This window comes from Pogona vitticeps, chromosome 3 (genome assembly GCF_051106095.1).
Source record: "Pogona vitticeps strain Pit_001003342236 chromosome 3, PviZW2.1, whole genome shotgun sequence".
Lineage (NCBI taxonomy): Eukaryota > Metazoa > Chordata > Lepidosauria > Squamata > Agamidae > Pogona > Pogona vitticeps.
In genome coordinates this window covers 13,124,102-13,138,485 of record NC_135785.1, presented here as the reverse complement: position 1 = coordinate 13,138,485, position 14,384 = coordinate 13,124,102, and the positions used below count along the sequence as shown (strand labels likewise).

General features: G+C 41.4%; 1 protein-coding gene across 3 annotated transcripts in view; it reads right to left on the bottom strand.

Moving 5' to 3' along the window:
* Nucleotides 1–14,384, bottom strand: part of TBL1XR1 (TBL1X/Y related 1) — a 194,604-nt gene that overhangs the window by 32,273 nt on the left and 147,947 nt on the right. For all 3 annotated transcript variants that reach the window (XM_020799055.3, XM_072996221.2, XM_072996220.2), the window contains 2 exons: nucleotides 4,959–5,104; nucleotides 211–430 (listed from right to left, as the gene is read on the bottom strand). In XM_020799055.3, the coding sequence (XP_020654714.1) occupies nucleotides 211–430; nucleotides 4,959–5,104 (366 nt within the window). The remainder of the gene's footprint in view (nucleotides 1–210; nucleotides 431–4,958; nucleotides 5,105–14,384) is intronic.

The window sequence follows — 14,384 nt, the reverse complement described above, 5'->3', positions numbered from 1 at the left end:
GAACTTCTGAGGAATAATGAAGAAACAGTTGTAATAGGGAAGGCAAAGTACCTGTAAAATGTTCTCAATAAAAATACAAGATGCAGAAGAGAACACTACAAATAGTCCGTCTACCAGTTTTGGTTTCCCAAATACTGCTTATCAAGATATTACAAGCAGGCTGTTTTCTACAAATGACGCCACCTCTTAAAAAGAGCATAACCATCTTACTTGCTATAGTGTGGGCTCCGTTTTCTTCTCCATTTGCGGTATTTTCCCCATTCTTTGCAGACCCCTGTTGGTTCGTGGGAGCTGCAGCCACTGCAGCTGCGGCTTGTTGCTGGGCAAGCTTGTCCCGGTAAGCCTGCTGTCTTGTCTGTACTACATCTGGCATTACGGCGTCTATCAGCGAGAGAGACTCTATCGGCCTACCGTCGAACAAAGTACCATCCTAGTTTGAAGATGGGGGTGGAGGGAAGGATCAGAGGAAAGACAAACATTTAATGACAGGCGCACGATGATACACAACTTTCCTTTAAACCAAGGTGTATGGCTCCTGTACACCGGCCTGCTGGGATGTTATGTAAACATAAGAGGAATCAAGAGGATTCTGTGGATTGCAGGTTTGTTCAAATTTTTGTCCTGCTCATCTAGTGGCCAGGCCACTACTCCAGGAAGCTTATATAACATAATATAAACATATAATAAAATCACAGTAGCATAGGCATCCTTCAGTCTCGAGAGACTATGGTAACATGCTCTGAATCGAGGAGTGTCCTCTCCAGAGCATGAAGCCCAGGTAAGGTAATATGGAGGATAAGCTGTTACCCAAGCAGCAGATCCCCCCCCTCCACATTGCTGAAATGGTCCAATGGAAAGGCAAGAGCCAATGCAACTGGTTCCAGCAATGTCGCAGGAGTTGGCAGAAGGACACAATGTCGCAGGAGTTGGCAGAAGGACTCCAGCTCTGGATTTTGCCTCAAGGTTAACTCCTGAAGCCTTTTCCATGAGTGGATATAGCCACAAGGCAGTGGAGGTTTGAAATCGGAGTTTTCCTTCTCCTAGATGGGCTGCCTTCCATGGCTGACGAGCCCTACCTACCTGGCCTGCTCTTTAATAGTGCAAAAGTATGATCTGATCCTTAAAACTTTCCTGACTCCCCGGCTTATGCAAATCTAATTGGCTTTCCTATTTACCATATTAAGGCCAGATACAAAATTTGAGAATTTCGTGCACAGTTAGACGCGCGGTCCTGGGACACGCTCTTTTAAAGCAGGAAGTCCCACCCCTAGGCCCCACCCCCAGGCCATGTGGTCAGGAGACAAAAAGAAAGCCCAGGAAACTCAGCAAGGCCTCACAGTAATAAACTTACAAAACATCACACAAAACCAAATCTCTAAGAATCAAATCACTAAACTGATAATTGATTAGTTACTGGGAATAAGATAGCTATGCGCCTTGTGGAGCTCTGAATCGCATGCCCAGCACCTCATCCCTTAGCTGCAATTAGCTGTGACAACTTATGTGATTCCTCTTATGCAACTGTAAAATGAACAGTAGAATCTCGGCCAAAGTATTTGTTGCCGTGAACCAACTCTGACAGTATTCTGATTTAAAAGCGGGGGCATGACGTATGAGGAATATGGCTACCAGACTCTCAGAACTTTCCCAATTTGGTAAAACATTTGGATTTTGGCACAGTAGTAGACTTACCCACTCCAAAACCAAGAATCACTGCGAGTCAGAGAGTTATTGTTATACTTCCAGAAAGAAGGGACAGAAATGGAAAGATGGCTTGAAAGGAGATCAAAGTCTAGGCAACTGTGTTTTTAATGTACAGAAAGGAAAAGTGGAAGCGGCCACAGCTAAGTGACAAGGTATTGGTTGCACAATTAAGTATACAACTAATGTGTCATGGTTATCTTGCCAACCAGTTGTGGTGGCTTCCATGTTTTCTGTTCTGTGCATATAAAAACAATAGAATACTGTCATGACTCTCTAATATTTGGCCATGAACAGATAAAACCGACTTATAGTGAACTTGACCATTGCTACTTCTAGCTCTGTACTGTGTGCAATGAACGGCAGACAAGACAGAGCTTCAAAGCTTCCAAAAGGAGTCTTTTCTTCAGCTTACTTGGAAATGCCAGGGATATAAGCTTGGAAGCTTCCATGTAGGTACTATGGTTCCTCCCACTTGAGCTATGCAGCCCATCTCTATCCTTATTTAGCATAATCAAAGAAATGACTTGATTTTTGTTGTGTTGTTGCTTATGTTATTTCATTTCATTTAGCAAATGAGGGAACTTGGGAGTCTTCTGACAGAAACCAAGATATAGGAACACTTACACAAATTGTTCTTTTTTTACAGGAATCTCGTCTATAACTCACAGAAATTATTTCATAACAACAGTTAAATTAATTCCATTTTGTCATTAGCATGAGTCACATATCTTTTGGAAAACAGTGACTGAATCCTAGTCTTATTTACAAAGGGATAAGCCTGCTTGAGCTCTGTAGGATTTAGATCTGAGTAAAGATGCTTAGGACTACATTATAATGTGTCATCTTCATTGTTGTTATTCTAATAATGTACGTTCATTATATTTGACTATAATATGAGCAGTATTTCACTAGCCATTCAGCCAAACCTTTTTGACCTATTATAACCTTGTTTCTGGAGGGGGATGTTAAGAGGGGGCTTGTCACCCCTCAAGACAATTCATGGTTGAAGGCAGTGTCTGAGGTGAGAACCACTGTATTCAAATGTCTATATGTCAGATATGGGCTCTCTTTGGTCCCCCTTTCTTATATTATATATGTACAAAAGGAGGAATAGGTGTTTAAGAACAGAATGCATGTATAGACTGCCTACTTTCAAAGAGGTATGTGAGCTGAAATCCCATTTTTTCCTTTCTCATAAGCTTGAGAAATCCATGAAAGTTAATAATTCAAAACTGTTTTCTCTAGGAGCAACTTAATGCTAGAATAGGCATCGTAAGAACAAAGGGATCACATTCACTTCAATCAAGTCTTTTCGTTTTCCACACACACACACACACACACACACACAGAGAGAGAGAGAGAGAGAGAGAGAGAGAGAGAGAGAGAGAGAGAGAGAGAGAGAGAGAGAGAGAGCTGGCCAAACAAAGGAAACAGCTCCCAGGAATATCAGATAGCAATAAGACATCCAAGGCCTTAAAGCAGAAGCAATCACAACCATCCATTCAAAGGGACTAAAACTATTTTTATAAACAAGATCTTGACGTGTGCTCAAGGGGATGCATTTATATTAGCAAATCTAATTGTTTGATTACTAATGGGAGGGAAATCTTAACCTTTTTTGGGGGGGTGACAGGCAAAATGTGGCCTCATAAAGCTATGTATATACATCCTCTGGCTTATTTTTAGCTGTTCCGGAAACTCCTTGTGAGAAGCAGAACTCCCTCATTTATCTTCACTACTCGCTTTGGCTTTATGTCACCTCCAGAATAAATGGATTTCTTCTCAGTGAAAGTGGTAAATACTCTCTTTATTCCAATTCAAAAGAAAAAGCAGAGGAGTATCAAAGGCGATGGAAATGTTTTGCTTGCCCATCATACCTCACCTAAAGCAGTGAGAGATTTCTTTATGCGAGACACGAGCAACTTAGACTACCGTACAGAATTAAGGACTTGAGAGTGAACACCTGCACAGTTTGTAATTGCTCAAAGTGACAACCTCAGGGTCTCAAACTGAAATTCAGGAAAATAATTTGGCTAGGAAATAGTTCTCCACTTATTTATCTGTTTTAATTTATGTACAAAAAGGGTTAACACAAAAGAGGAGATGAAGCCTCTCTTCTTGATGGTAAAAATACCCCAAGGGAACGTTATTCCTACAGAATACAGCATACATTTAGAATTAATACAAATCTGATAGGGCAGAATAAGTCCAAGGCAAAAATAGCATGCCTTCAAATATGATAAACCACTTCTGTTTAATTTACTCCACCATCTTATTAAGATTACTGAGCATTGTAACTGAATTAATAAAATGAGAGACAGCAACGTATACATGCTGCATGTTTTTAATCATTTAGCATTTGCACATCATGCTTGCACAAGTGGAGTGCGTCCTGCTGAAAAATCTCTCTTTCTTAGGGTTGCCCAGAACTTCACCTGATGATGAATATTAGGAAAGGCTGGGAAAAATACTCACTAAAGTCTTCATTCTCATAGATACAAGCTGTCTTGATTTGACAAGATACCTCAATGAAACACTTTCAAGATTCCTACTCTCCAAAGGAGAACGAAACAAGAATGCTATTTTTTTTCCTTGCCAATGTACTTGTAAACTGCACAAAATGTCTCTGTGCAAAACTAGTGTCCATTCACTTTGATAAGGAAAGGGCACACACACAATAATCACAGAATGACTGGCTGACTGTTTTAAGAAAGGATGAAGACAGCCCTTCTGATGCAGTGACTCCTTTAAGGCTATAAAACAAAACAGCAGCCATTGTCACCTTGTGCCATTTGTGTTAAGGCATGGTATGATTTTGCAAATTTTGTGCAAAAACTTTCTCTTGTTGATAAAATATTTTGCTCTGCCATAGGGCTAGGAGAATAATTATGGTAGTTTCTCATTCATATTTTCAAGGATGGGACAAGAGGAGATTAACATCTTTATCAACACCATTTCAACATCTGATCATTGATCAACCAACATTTTGGTGCAAGGAAAATAGTTACTGCTATCCAGAAATAGTCCGGGTAGTGTCTTTATCTCTGTAATTAATTACTGCTCTGATTGAACTCCGTTATCTTTCCATGCAACAATTTAATTTAGGAAGAAAACAACTGAGAAAGGCGAGCAGTGGTTACCTAGCATGACCGTAAAGATACAGAGCAGGAATATCAAGAGTGTTAACAAAGGGCAAGTGATAATCCAGCATATTGCCGAGAAAGTATTCTGTCAATGAAAAGAGATTTTCTTACCTCATTAATACTGACTTCTGCCTCTACATACTGCAAGCCTTTCTGAATGATGGAAATCAAAGCAGCTGGGGGCACCAGAGCACCGTTGATGTTAGACTGGCTGATATGGCTCTCGATACCAAAGGTAAATGCTGAATGAGAAAACCCTAAAGACAAGGGGGAGGTTATAAGGACGAGGAGTTCAACCACATAAAAAACATTACAATGTCTGCCTGTGGTGGGCAAGTGTCTCCAGCAGTGCCACACAGAAAAAGATTTTTACGAATTAATATATGGTGTGCACACAAGCCATCAATTCTCTCCTACTGTTTAACACATGATAGTATTATTACTATTATTGCTGTTGCTGCTGTTATTATTTCTTGCTGACTCAAGGTAGCTGAGAACGTGAAAAAACAAAGAAAAAAACAAGTACAGCAAAAAAACAAAGTAAGTGATAATATTAAAATACAATTAAGTAATCACAACAAAACACTAAATTAGAGCCATTAGAAAACACAATAGTTTAGAGTACTATGTGAACAACCAAACTTAAGAAATTAGGAACTGTTTCTCCATAATATTCTCCGATGAAGTTATGGTATAATATACACCACAACTGCCCAGGGTGGCCTTCGTAGCTAAATGGGTGGTATACAAATTGAGGACCATTCCCAGATAATGGCATCATCTCTACAAGAAGTAATCCACTAGAAAGGGAAGACCCATACACATGCTTTTTCTTATGCCTGTGCAATGTGAAGAGAAATTCTCTCTAATAATAATAATAATAATAATAATAATACAGTAATTAATAACAACAGCAGCAACAACAAGAGAATAAATAGGTAACTTAAAAGAGAAATACACAGTGAGATAAAAATTACATATACATTACCACTTGAAAACTTAATTTTAAAAAATCATAACTACACAGAACAAAAGAATAAAGTTACCTTTATATATATATATATATATAAAGGAAATCTAAATTCTTTATCTTATTCAAATTTGTTTTCTAATGTCTCAGGATAGTGCTCACTCACTAAAATCAAATTATGCCTATGTAAGAAGGTCTTAATACGTCCAAGGAACATCACCAGATCCAGTTTTTGGACAGATCTAGCTAACACTGTTGTTGGATTCCTCAAAATGGTGGAAGCACTCTCAAGAAGGTGTTGCAGATATTGTTAAACAGGACAATAATATATGCCATATGCTATGAAGATGCCATGCGATAAGCTTGGGAAAAATGTGAAGATGCCCGTTACCATCTCTTTCAAAATATGAAGGAAAAAAATGGAGGGAAAGGGGAGAGGGCAGAGAACCAGATTTTTCTCCCATATGACTCTTCAATTTTTCTGGTGGAAAATTTAGAAATTTTGAGGAATCTAGAAAAACACACTAATAAAATATTTTCTCTTTCAAAATGAGATAAATGCTTATAAACCAAGATTTTATTTGCACAAAATGCCAGAAACTTCATAGTGTGAAAACTTATATGAAATACAATTTACAAAACTATAGAATAACAATTTCTATATGGACTGTAGACATAGGCAGCAATAAATATTCCTGCATCTAGTGGGTGCTACCATCATCAATAGAGTAGCATAAGAACAGTCTGCAGTAGAGTATATCCAAAATTCTGGCTTGTACATAAGGGCTTAGAGATATAAATTAAGGCATTATATCTCTAAATGTCATAAATGTGCCAAAATGCATGATTTCATATGCTAACTTACAGTATGATAACCTGTACACTAACATTTTATGTTGCTACAGGTATAAAATAAGTTTATGTTGGCTATGAAAAAAAATACTGCACATATTTCAATTCTTCCCCCAAACTGCATCCCCTCCAAACCCCGTTTTTCCTCCCACAGCTTCAACATTTCTGAAAAATTTACACCTTGCACCTCAACTCTCTCTATTTGGCATGGATATCAGGCAACAATTCTCTCTATTGATGCTGAAAGTGGTGTGGAGACTATCAAATGCAACAGTCCTTTTATTTTGCTGCGTATTTTCTACGATGACATCCTTCCACCAATAAAAGAGGCAGTCACAGAAGTAGAGAGGGGCTGGTTGCAATTCAGAGCACAGTGGCACAGCACCATGTACTGTGTAGTACCAGAAGAGAGAAGGAAAAGCAAGCTGAGACACACAGCCACTGTTTTCTCAGGTATCTACAAACTCTAGCTTTAAATTAATTTGATCTCCCTGGACACTTGGGTGCAGAGATGTGCACCATGTTTACTTTGTTTCAGGTTTCATTTTGTCTGCATTTTCTGTTGAAAAGCTTTCAAATGCTTTGGCACAAATAGCTTTTTGTCCTTCCTCTATAGTTTATTCTTAGCCACGTTCTTTCAGTGTTGTGTGCATGCACTTCTTTGGTTTCTGTGCTTTTCCTGCACTGGTCCTTTCGCTAAACATAAGAAGGACCAATTCATTCAGGTTCTTTTATTTAATTCTCCCCACACCCAATTTCTCTTGCACTCACCCAAAAGAGCTCTTAAAAAATTTAAAAGTACTGGATAAAAAAGTGATATAATTTTAAGAATGCTGGAGAAGAAAAAGACAGCATGGTAACAGAAGGAAAGAGTACAAAGACAGAGAACACTCCTACAGTGGACCCTTGACGTATGCAAGGCTCAACGTGCATACTTTTTGAGGTACGGACTTCTCTGGCCGCAAGATTTCCAACTGACTGGAGAATCGACCTACAGACCAGAAGGGGGAGGCGGGGAAAGCGGCAAATTCAAATTTGGCGCTTTCCCCGCCTCCCCCTTCCAGTCCGTAGGCTGCCGTGCCTCCGAATGCCTTCCAGGGCTTCTCCACCACCATGGGAGGAATCTTGGAGGTCCCCTCGTCACCGATCGAGCCTCTGAAGCACGATCGAGAGGCCTCCCATGGTGGCGGAAAAAGCCTGCGGAGGTGCCCTTCGCCGCCGATCGTGCTTCAGAGGCTCGATCGGTGGCAAGGGAGACCTTCCCCAAGAGGCCTCTTGGTTGGCGGCAGCGGGGACCTCCCAGAGGCCTCCCATGGTGGTGGGGAAGGCCTCCGGAGGTCACCCGCTGGCTTTCCCAGGGTGGACCGGGCCTACCAGGGGAAGCCCTCCCTTGGTAGGCCCGGTCCACCCTGGGAAAGTTTGCATCAGCGGAGGCAGGGGACCTCCGAGAGGCCTCCAGCAGCAGCAATGGTGGCAGCGAGGGACCTCCGAGAGGCCTCTGGCAGTGGAGGGGGACCCCTCAGAGGCCTCAGGCAGTGGTGATGGCGGTGGCAGGGGACCCCTGGAATGCAATGGAAAGGCAAGTTCCATTTATTTTCAATTTTTTGTGTGTGGGGGTTTCTTGGGCTGGTTACAGATTAAATGGTTTTCAATGCATTTCTATGGGAAATGCATATTCGACCTACAGACTTTTCGATCTACAGACAGCGTTCCAATACAGATTAATTCCATAGGTCGAGGGTCCACTGTATCTTTGTCTCTCTTCTTTCTTGCACAACCGCAAAAGGATAAAAGAGAATTAAATCAAGAAAATGCAGATTGTTCCACTCCTACCACCTTCCCTCTTGGCTCACAGGTTTTTTCACTGAACACATGCCTAGCCCACTGCACGAATTGGTGACTGCGGTGATGAAACAACAAAAGAGCAGCATGACTCCTCACAGGTTTCCAACCAAGCCAAGCCAACCTTGAGGGAGCATTCAAAATCCCTTCTCTCACTCAAGACACTCTGATTGGCTGCTGATGGCAATCCTTGCAATGCTATTGCTTGAAGAATATCCCGGGCATTTTGACATGGAGGGGATGAAGGAAAGGTTAGGAATGAGATTGATGGAAATGCTTCCCAAAACACGGAATGTTCATGCACCCTGCTTTCGTTTAAACACATCTTTTGTGTTTAACAGGCTCTCGTTTGGGAAGCTACAAAACAACCCAAAAGTGAACATAAGAACTTCCTTAGTGTCCCCTCACTCTTTGTTTTTAAGTGGGTGAGGGACTCCATACAGGTGAGGGACTGCATATTGAAATCTCTCCATTTAATGGATGAATACCTCCCAGCCCCATCCCACTCCAACACAAAAAAGATGGAACTTGCTTTTTAAACAAATACATTTAATGCCTGTGAAAGAGATAAGACAGTGAGATGTCTTGAGTTCTTCTCCCTTTGATGCTGGGTTTTCAACATACTGGGGCAGGGGGTGGTGGTGTTTGATGTGAAAGTATTCAAGTATGCAATCCCTAACTGCATTCTTAAATAGCAGAGTTTCTAGAATAAACATACTATTGGCTTTTACTGAATGGTGGGATCTGCTAGCAGTCAGGAGGCTGTATTTATTTCTGGCTTCACTGTCACCGATGGAACAATACTTGTTTCTTTCGTCAACACCGGTCAACTCTAGCAACCCAAAGCCTTCGGTGAAACATCAAGCTCCAACTGCTTATAATTTATTTTCCTGCCTTCATTTCTCTATACAGGATAAGGGAGAATAACATCTAACACAGAGCAAAATTAACTTTATAATGAAAAATTATAATTGAGTGAACACACCAAAGCAAAGCCTGGGTTATTTCCGTATTCCATTTCAAAAGCAGCATAATTATCATTTGCAAACAGGGAAATTAGGATTATTGAATGGCAATGTGTTATTTGTTTCTGTGCCTTGAAAAAAGTTAAGGACAGGTTCATCTTGAGCCATCATATTTTCCATTCATAGGTAATTAGAACTTCAGATAGAGACTATAAACAATTGTACACAGTGGTGCCTCGCAAGACGAACGCCTCGCGCCACGAAAAACCCGCTAGATGAATGGGTCCGGCTAGAGTTTTGGTGCCTTGCAAGACAAATGTTCCTATGGTCCCCCTGCCCCCCCCAGCGCTGCTTTCAGAGGTCCCACTTTCATAGGTTCCCCGCCAGTCTTCCCAGCACCATTGGAGCCCAGACCCAGCAGGGAGGCAGCAGCCATGTTGTGCTCTTCTCCGCTCCTGCCCCCCTCCCCAGCTCATAGCTGATCGGCACTGGGTCTTAGAATCTTTCCCGGGCTTGCCCAGCACCGAAAAAAAGCTGGAAATTAAAAAAAATGTGCTTTCTCCCTCCTCCCGGGGAAACCTCTGAAAGTGGTGCTTTGCCGTGGGGGGTGGGCCTGCCCTCGCCCCCAGCATCACTTTCAGATGTCCCCCACTAGTCTTCCCAGCATCATCGGAGGAAAAGCGGCACTGGGGTGGGGAAGAGGGGGCGGCGGGGGCAGGCCCCCCCCATGGCAAAGCGCCGCTTTCAGAGGCAGGGAGAAAGCAATTTTTTTTAAATTTCCAGCTCTTTTTTGATGTTGGGCAAGGCTAGCTTTATGAGGAAGGGGGAGGAGATGGACACTATTTATCATGTATTTATTAAAAATATAGTACCCTGCTTTTCTCCTTGAAAGGACCCAGGGACTCCAGCTTTCCTTCATAGTGTGGAGAGGAGAGGCACCACAAATGGGTACACCATTGTACAAAACTGACCACTCCGTGAGAAAGAAGACTGAAACAGAAGAACTGAGCTTGTGACCTCAACCTCTCCAAATGGATATACAGATGTGAATGTTAAAGTGTCCCTGGATCTCTTCTCATCAGAAGCTCACAAGGGGAAGAAATGCTGTTATAGTGAACACCATGCACATATGAGAAGTTTATAGCCTTCTAAAACAATGTCCTTTTGCTTTGAAATTCAAACAGGAGTATTAGCAAATTACACTTCTATATTGTTAAATTACAGTGCATTTGACCTTTAGGAAGTCCCACTGACTGGGTCAGGATTAGCACTTCTGCTCCTGGAAATCAGCCTCTAAATACTTAGCTATGAATGGGCATAGCACTAGCTACGCAAGCCTGAGAGACCTTCTGAAGAGGTCTTAGCACCAAGCTCCATCGCTCTCCTTTTGAGAGCAACCCGTCTGCAGGTTTCACCACCTGTGCCCCTTTTACAATCAGTAAACACAACAGCAGATTGGAATGGAGTTGTCACCGTGGTTTTTCTAAAACTGTAAACCTTGCTTGATGTTGGGACATCAGTGTTGTAACTTTCTTTCCCTAATTTCCACAAGACCCTGCTTCCCCACTCCCCTCATTTTTTCTATCTGGCTTTTTGGTTAAGCATTTTTGAAGCTTTTTTGTGAAAGATACTGGTTTCAACTGATCTTGCAGTCATTATTATTTTTAAATACTAGTTGTAAATGATTTTAAGTGGCCAGAGGAGGGATATACAGATACCTGAAGGAACACATTTTGAAGACAACAAACCATAATCCAGGAAGGAACGGATTGTGAACTCTGCTCTCAACCGTATCTTCCAGTATCAATCTTAAACAGATAAACAGGTAATTAAAACTGAATGAAAGTTCAGGGATTGGAAGATGAGCCTCAAGGTATTTCTCTCATTTGAGTCTGTCCAAAACGTGGATATGAGAATAATGTATTTCTTTGCAGTCCAGAAAACGTGCATGTTACACAATGTGGTGCATTTGCCACACAAAAATCTACTCCCCAAAAGTCTGAAAATTTCAGGATCCCCCAGTCTGTTACACTCGAGCGCCACGAGCGTCATGGATATTATCTAGATCTGAAGTAAGAGAGCTGATGTCAGTGAAACAGGCACACTGGCAACATTAGCTGTGGCAGCAACTCTCAAGCACTGCAATAGGTCACAGCAGTGGGCTGCTATAAATAAATTAGTCTGTGAAACCTGGCTACAGTTTTGTCTGCTGTCCCTGATGTGAGAAGCCAATGTTTTAAAAAGGAAACTTGAGCCTGTGGAATTAAAACTGTTAAGAATCATTGGTTACAACTTTTGCAAGATGTAGCAGGACTGCAGTGCAAAGAAGAGAATGTGGTGTAAATTATCTCATGCAGGTACACTTCACTGCAATGAGAAGAAATGGCCTTGGTACACAGAGAAGACTGAAAATAGATATTGTAAGCAGGACAATAACATTTGTAAGTGTAAGGATTACGCACCACTGAGTTCAGCTGCTACATACTGGCGTCATGCCACCACTGACAGTAATGTGAGCGTTTAAGCTTTCTCCTGGACATTGCACTTGCTAGCACTAATGAGCACAGTCAAAGCTATGCTGCTGCTCAAAGCTGTTGGTGCTGCTGATTTATCATGGAGGAATCCTCCCTACAACCCCATTTTCTCATGGTTGAAGACGCAGGGTGATAGCTTTTTGGAAAAAAAAGCTTCTCTTGTCAATTTCTTTCCTTGAATACAATGCTCTCTTAGAGCTTACATTCAGAAATAGACTTTGGAAGGGGCCTTCAGAATCTTGATTTATTCATGCTTTAGTCTAACGGGTTGAGGAAGAGAGGGAAGGAATGCATCTTCTAGTTTTCGCTGAGTCACCTAGCAAAGATAGTCTGAAATTACAACCAGCATTGCAGTCTCTAAGAGGTTAGCATGCAAAAGTCATCAGAGTAGAATTTCTGATCATGCAGGCTTTCCCCACAACAAGCTGGGGAAGCTGAAGTTGCAACTGGAGACAGCAGAAGTGCAAGCCTCCAGTCTGTTTCCAGGCACACCTAAGGTGCTACAATATACCTACTTATTCTAGCAAATTTTTGTAACTGGAAAAGATGAATTTCATAATTCCGGAAGAGAACTTGGAGAATGGGCACCTTACTGCCGATAAGAGAGAGCCAAGGGCCCAACCCCAATCTTAAAGAATAATAATAAGCTGTCTGGATGGCTCAGGGGTTTAGGTATCTGGCTGTGGAGCTAGAGATTGGGAGTTGGATCCCCTACCGCGCCTCCTACAAGGAGAGCCAAAAAGCTGCACAATCCCAGGATGCCCCCGGAAGAAGGAAATGGGAAACCACTTCTGAGTATGCTCTATCTGGAAAACCCTGAAAAGGATCCCCATAAGTTACGACTAGACAGCACATTATTATGTATTATTCTTATTCTTGGCTCTGGGTACTTTCCTATGGAAGAACATCCCTGGGAATAAAGGCAAACAATTGCATTGTTGGAGGGGGAAAGGGGCATCTTCTCTACTGGTGCAGAACTTTTCTAAGTGTCTCACAGTACATCTGTTCTCAAATTGGACTGATGGTCTACTCAAAACAATGATTTCTAGATACCACTATTTTTAGAGAGATGGGTGATGACTGGAGACAGGGTCTTCACTGTGATGGTGCCTTCACTGCCATACACACATAATTGTAACTTGTGTTAAGTTTTGCCTTGGAGCCATTCTGTGAATTTAGGGGGTACCAAAATTCCTCTTGGGTAAACAAATAAACTAAATGAACCATTTTGGTGGCAGACTAAAGGTTTTAAGTTTGCTACAGGGACCTACACTAGACTTCTTGTCCAGGACCAGAGTATAGGTCGCAAGCGCTAGCTTATTAAACTGGCCTCCAGTACAAGCTTCTGGTTTGAATATCTGATAATATTATCCAAGAAACTATATTTATGATTTGCCTTCCTGCTCATAGTATAAAGCATTCTTTGCAAAATGATTTCAAAATAATGGTCTCAGTTTGCTAGGAATTCATAAAGGCATGATCGGACCATTCCAATTAGATATGTGGAGCTCAGTCTACTGCAAATGCCTCCACTTATGTTTTGAGCTACTTCTGCTCCTGGCAAGGCCGTTTTCAGAAAAACATATCAGTTGGATGGAAAATGTTGATAATTTATCCAGTATAGTTAATTTTTCTGTCAAATAAGGAAATATATGTCAGAGAGAATATAACAGCATTTTTTTAAATAATATTTTATTTTTTAAACCACTAGGAATAGGGTAGGGAATACAAAAGGTAAAAGGAAGTGTAAGGGATGGGAAACGGGTTTTGAGGATAGGAGAACACAGAATATACAATCATCCGATCTATTCATATTAAGTATACATGCATCTGGTCTATTCATACTTTCCTAGATACTATAAAGTCTGTGGCGAAAGTGAAACTTCTTCAACATTCCTTCCAACTTGGCATCACCCTTGTTCAGCATCACCCTTGTTCTATAGCACTATGTTAATATTACATAACATCAAGTCGGAACTGATTAATAGCAACCCTAACAGGGCTTTCAAAGTAAGTGAGATATTTCAGGGGTGGTTTTAACAGTTCCACCTCCCTCATCAGTTTCTATGGCTACGCAAAGATTCAAACCCAGGTCTCCCTGGTTCCTCGCTCTATGTACTATACACTAAGCATTTCTACAGGATTATAACTCCAGTTATTCATAGACAGTTTACCATGGTTTCTGAGGACTTGTTCACTGTTTTTTGTACCATCCAAGACAAGGAGGGCAATTTCAGAACTGGAAATTATGAACCTTACCAACATCAATCCCCCAGCCAGCACACCAGCTAATTTGTGACACTATTGGTGAAAACAGGAATTTCACTTTAAAACAAGATGGGGGGGGGGATATGTGCCTTGTTTTGTAGACAGC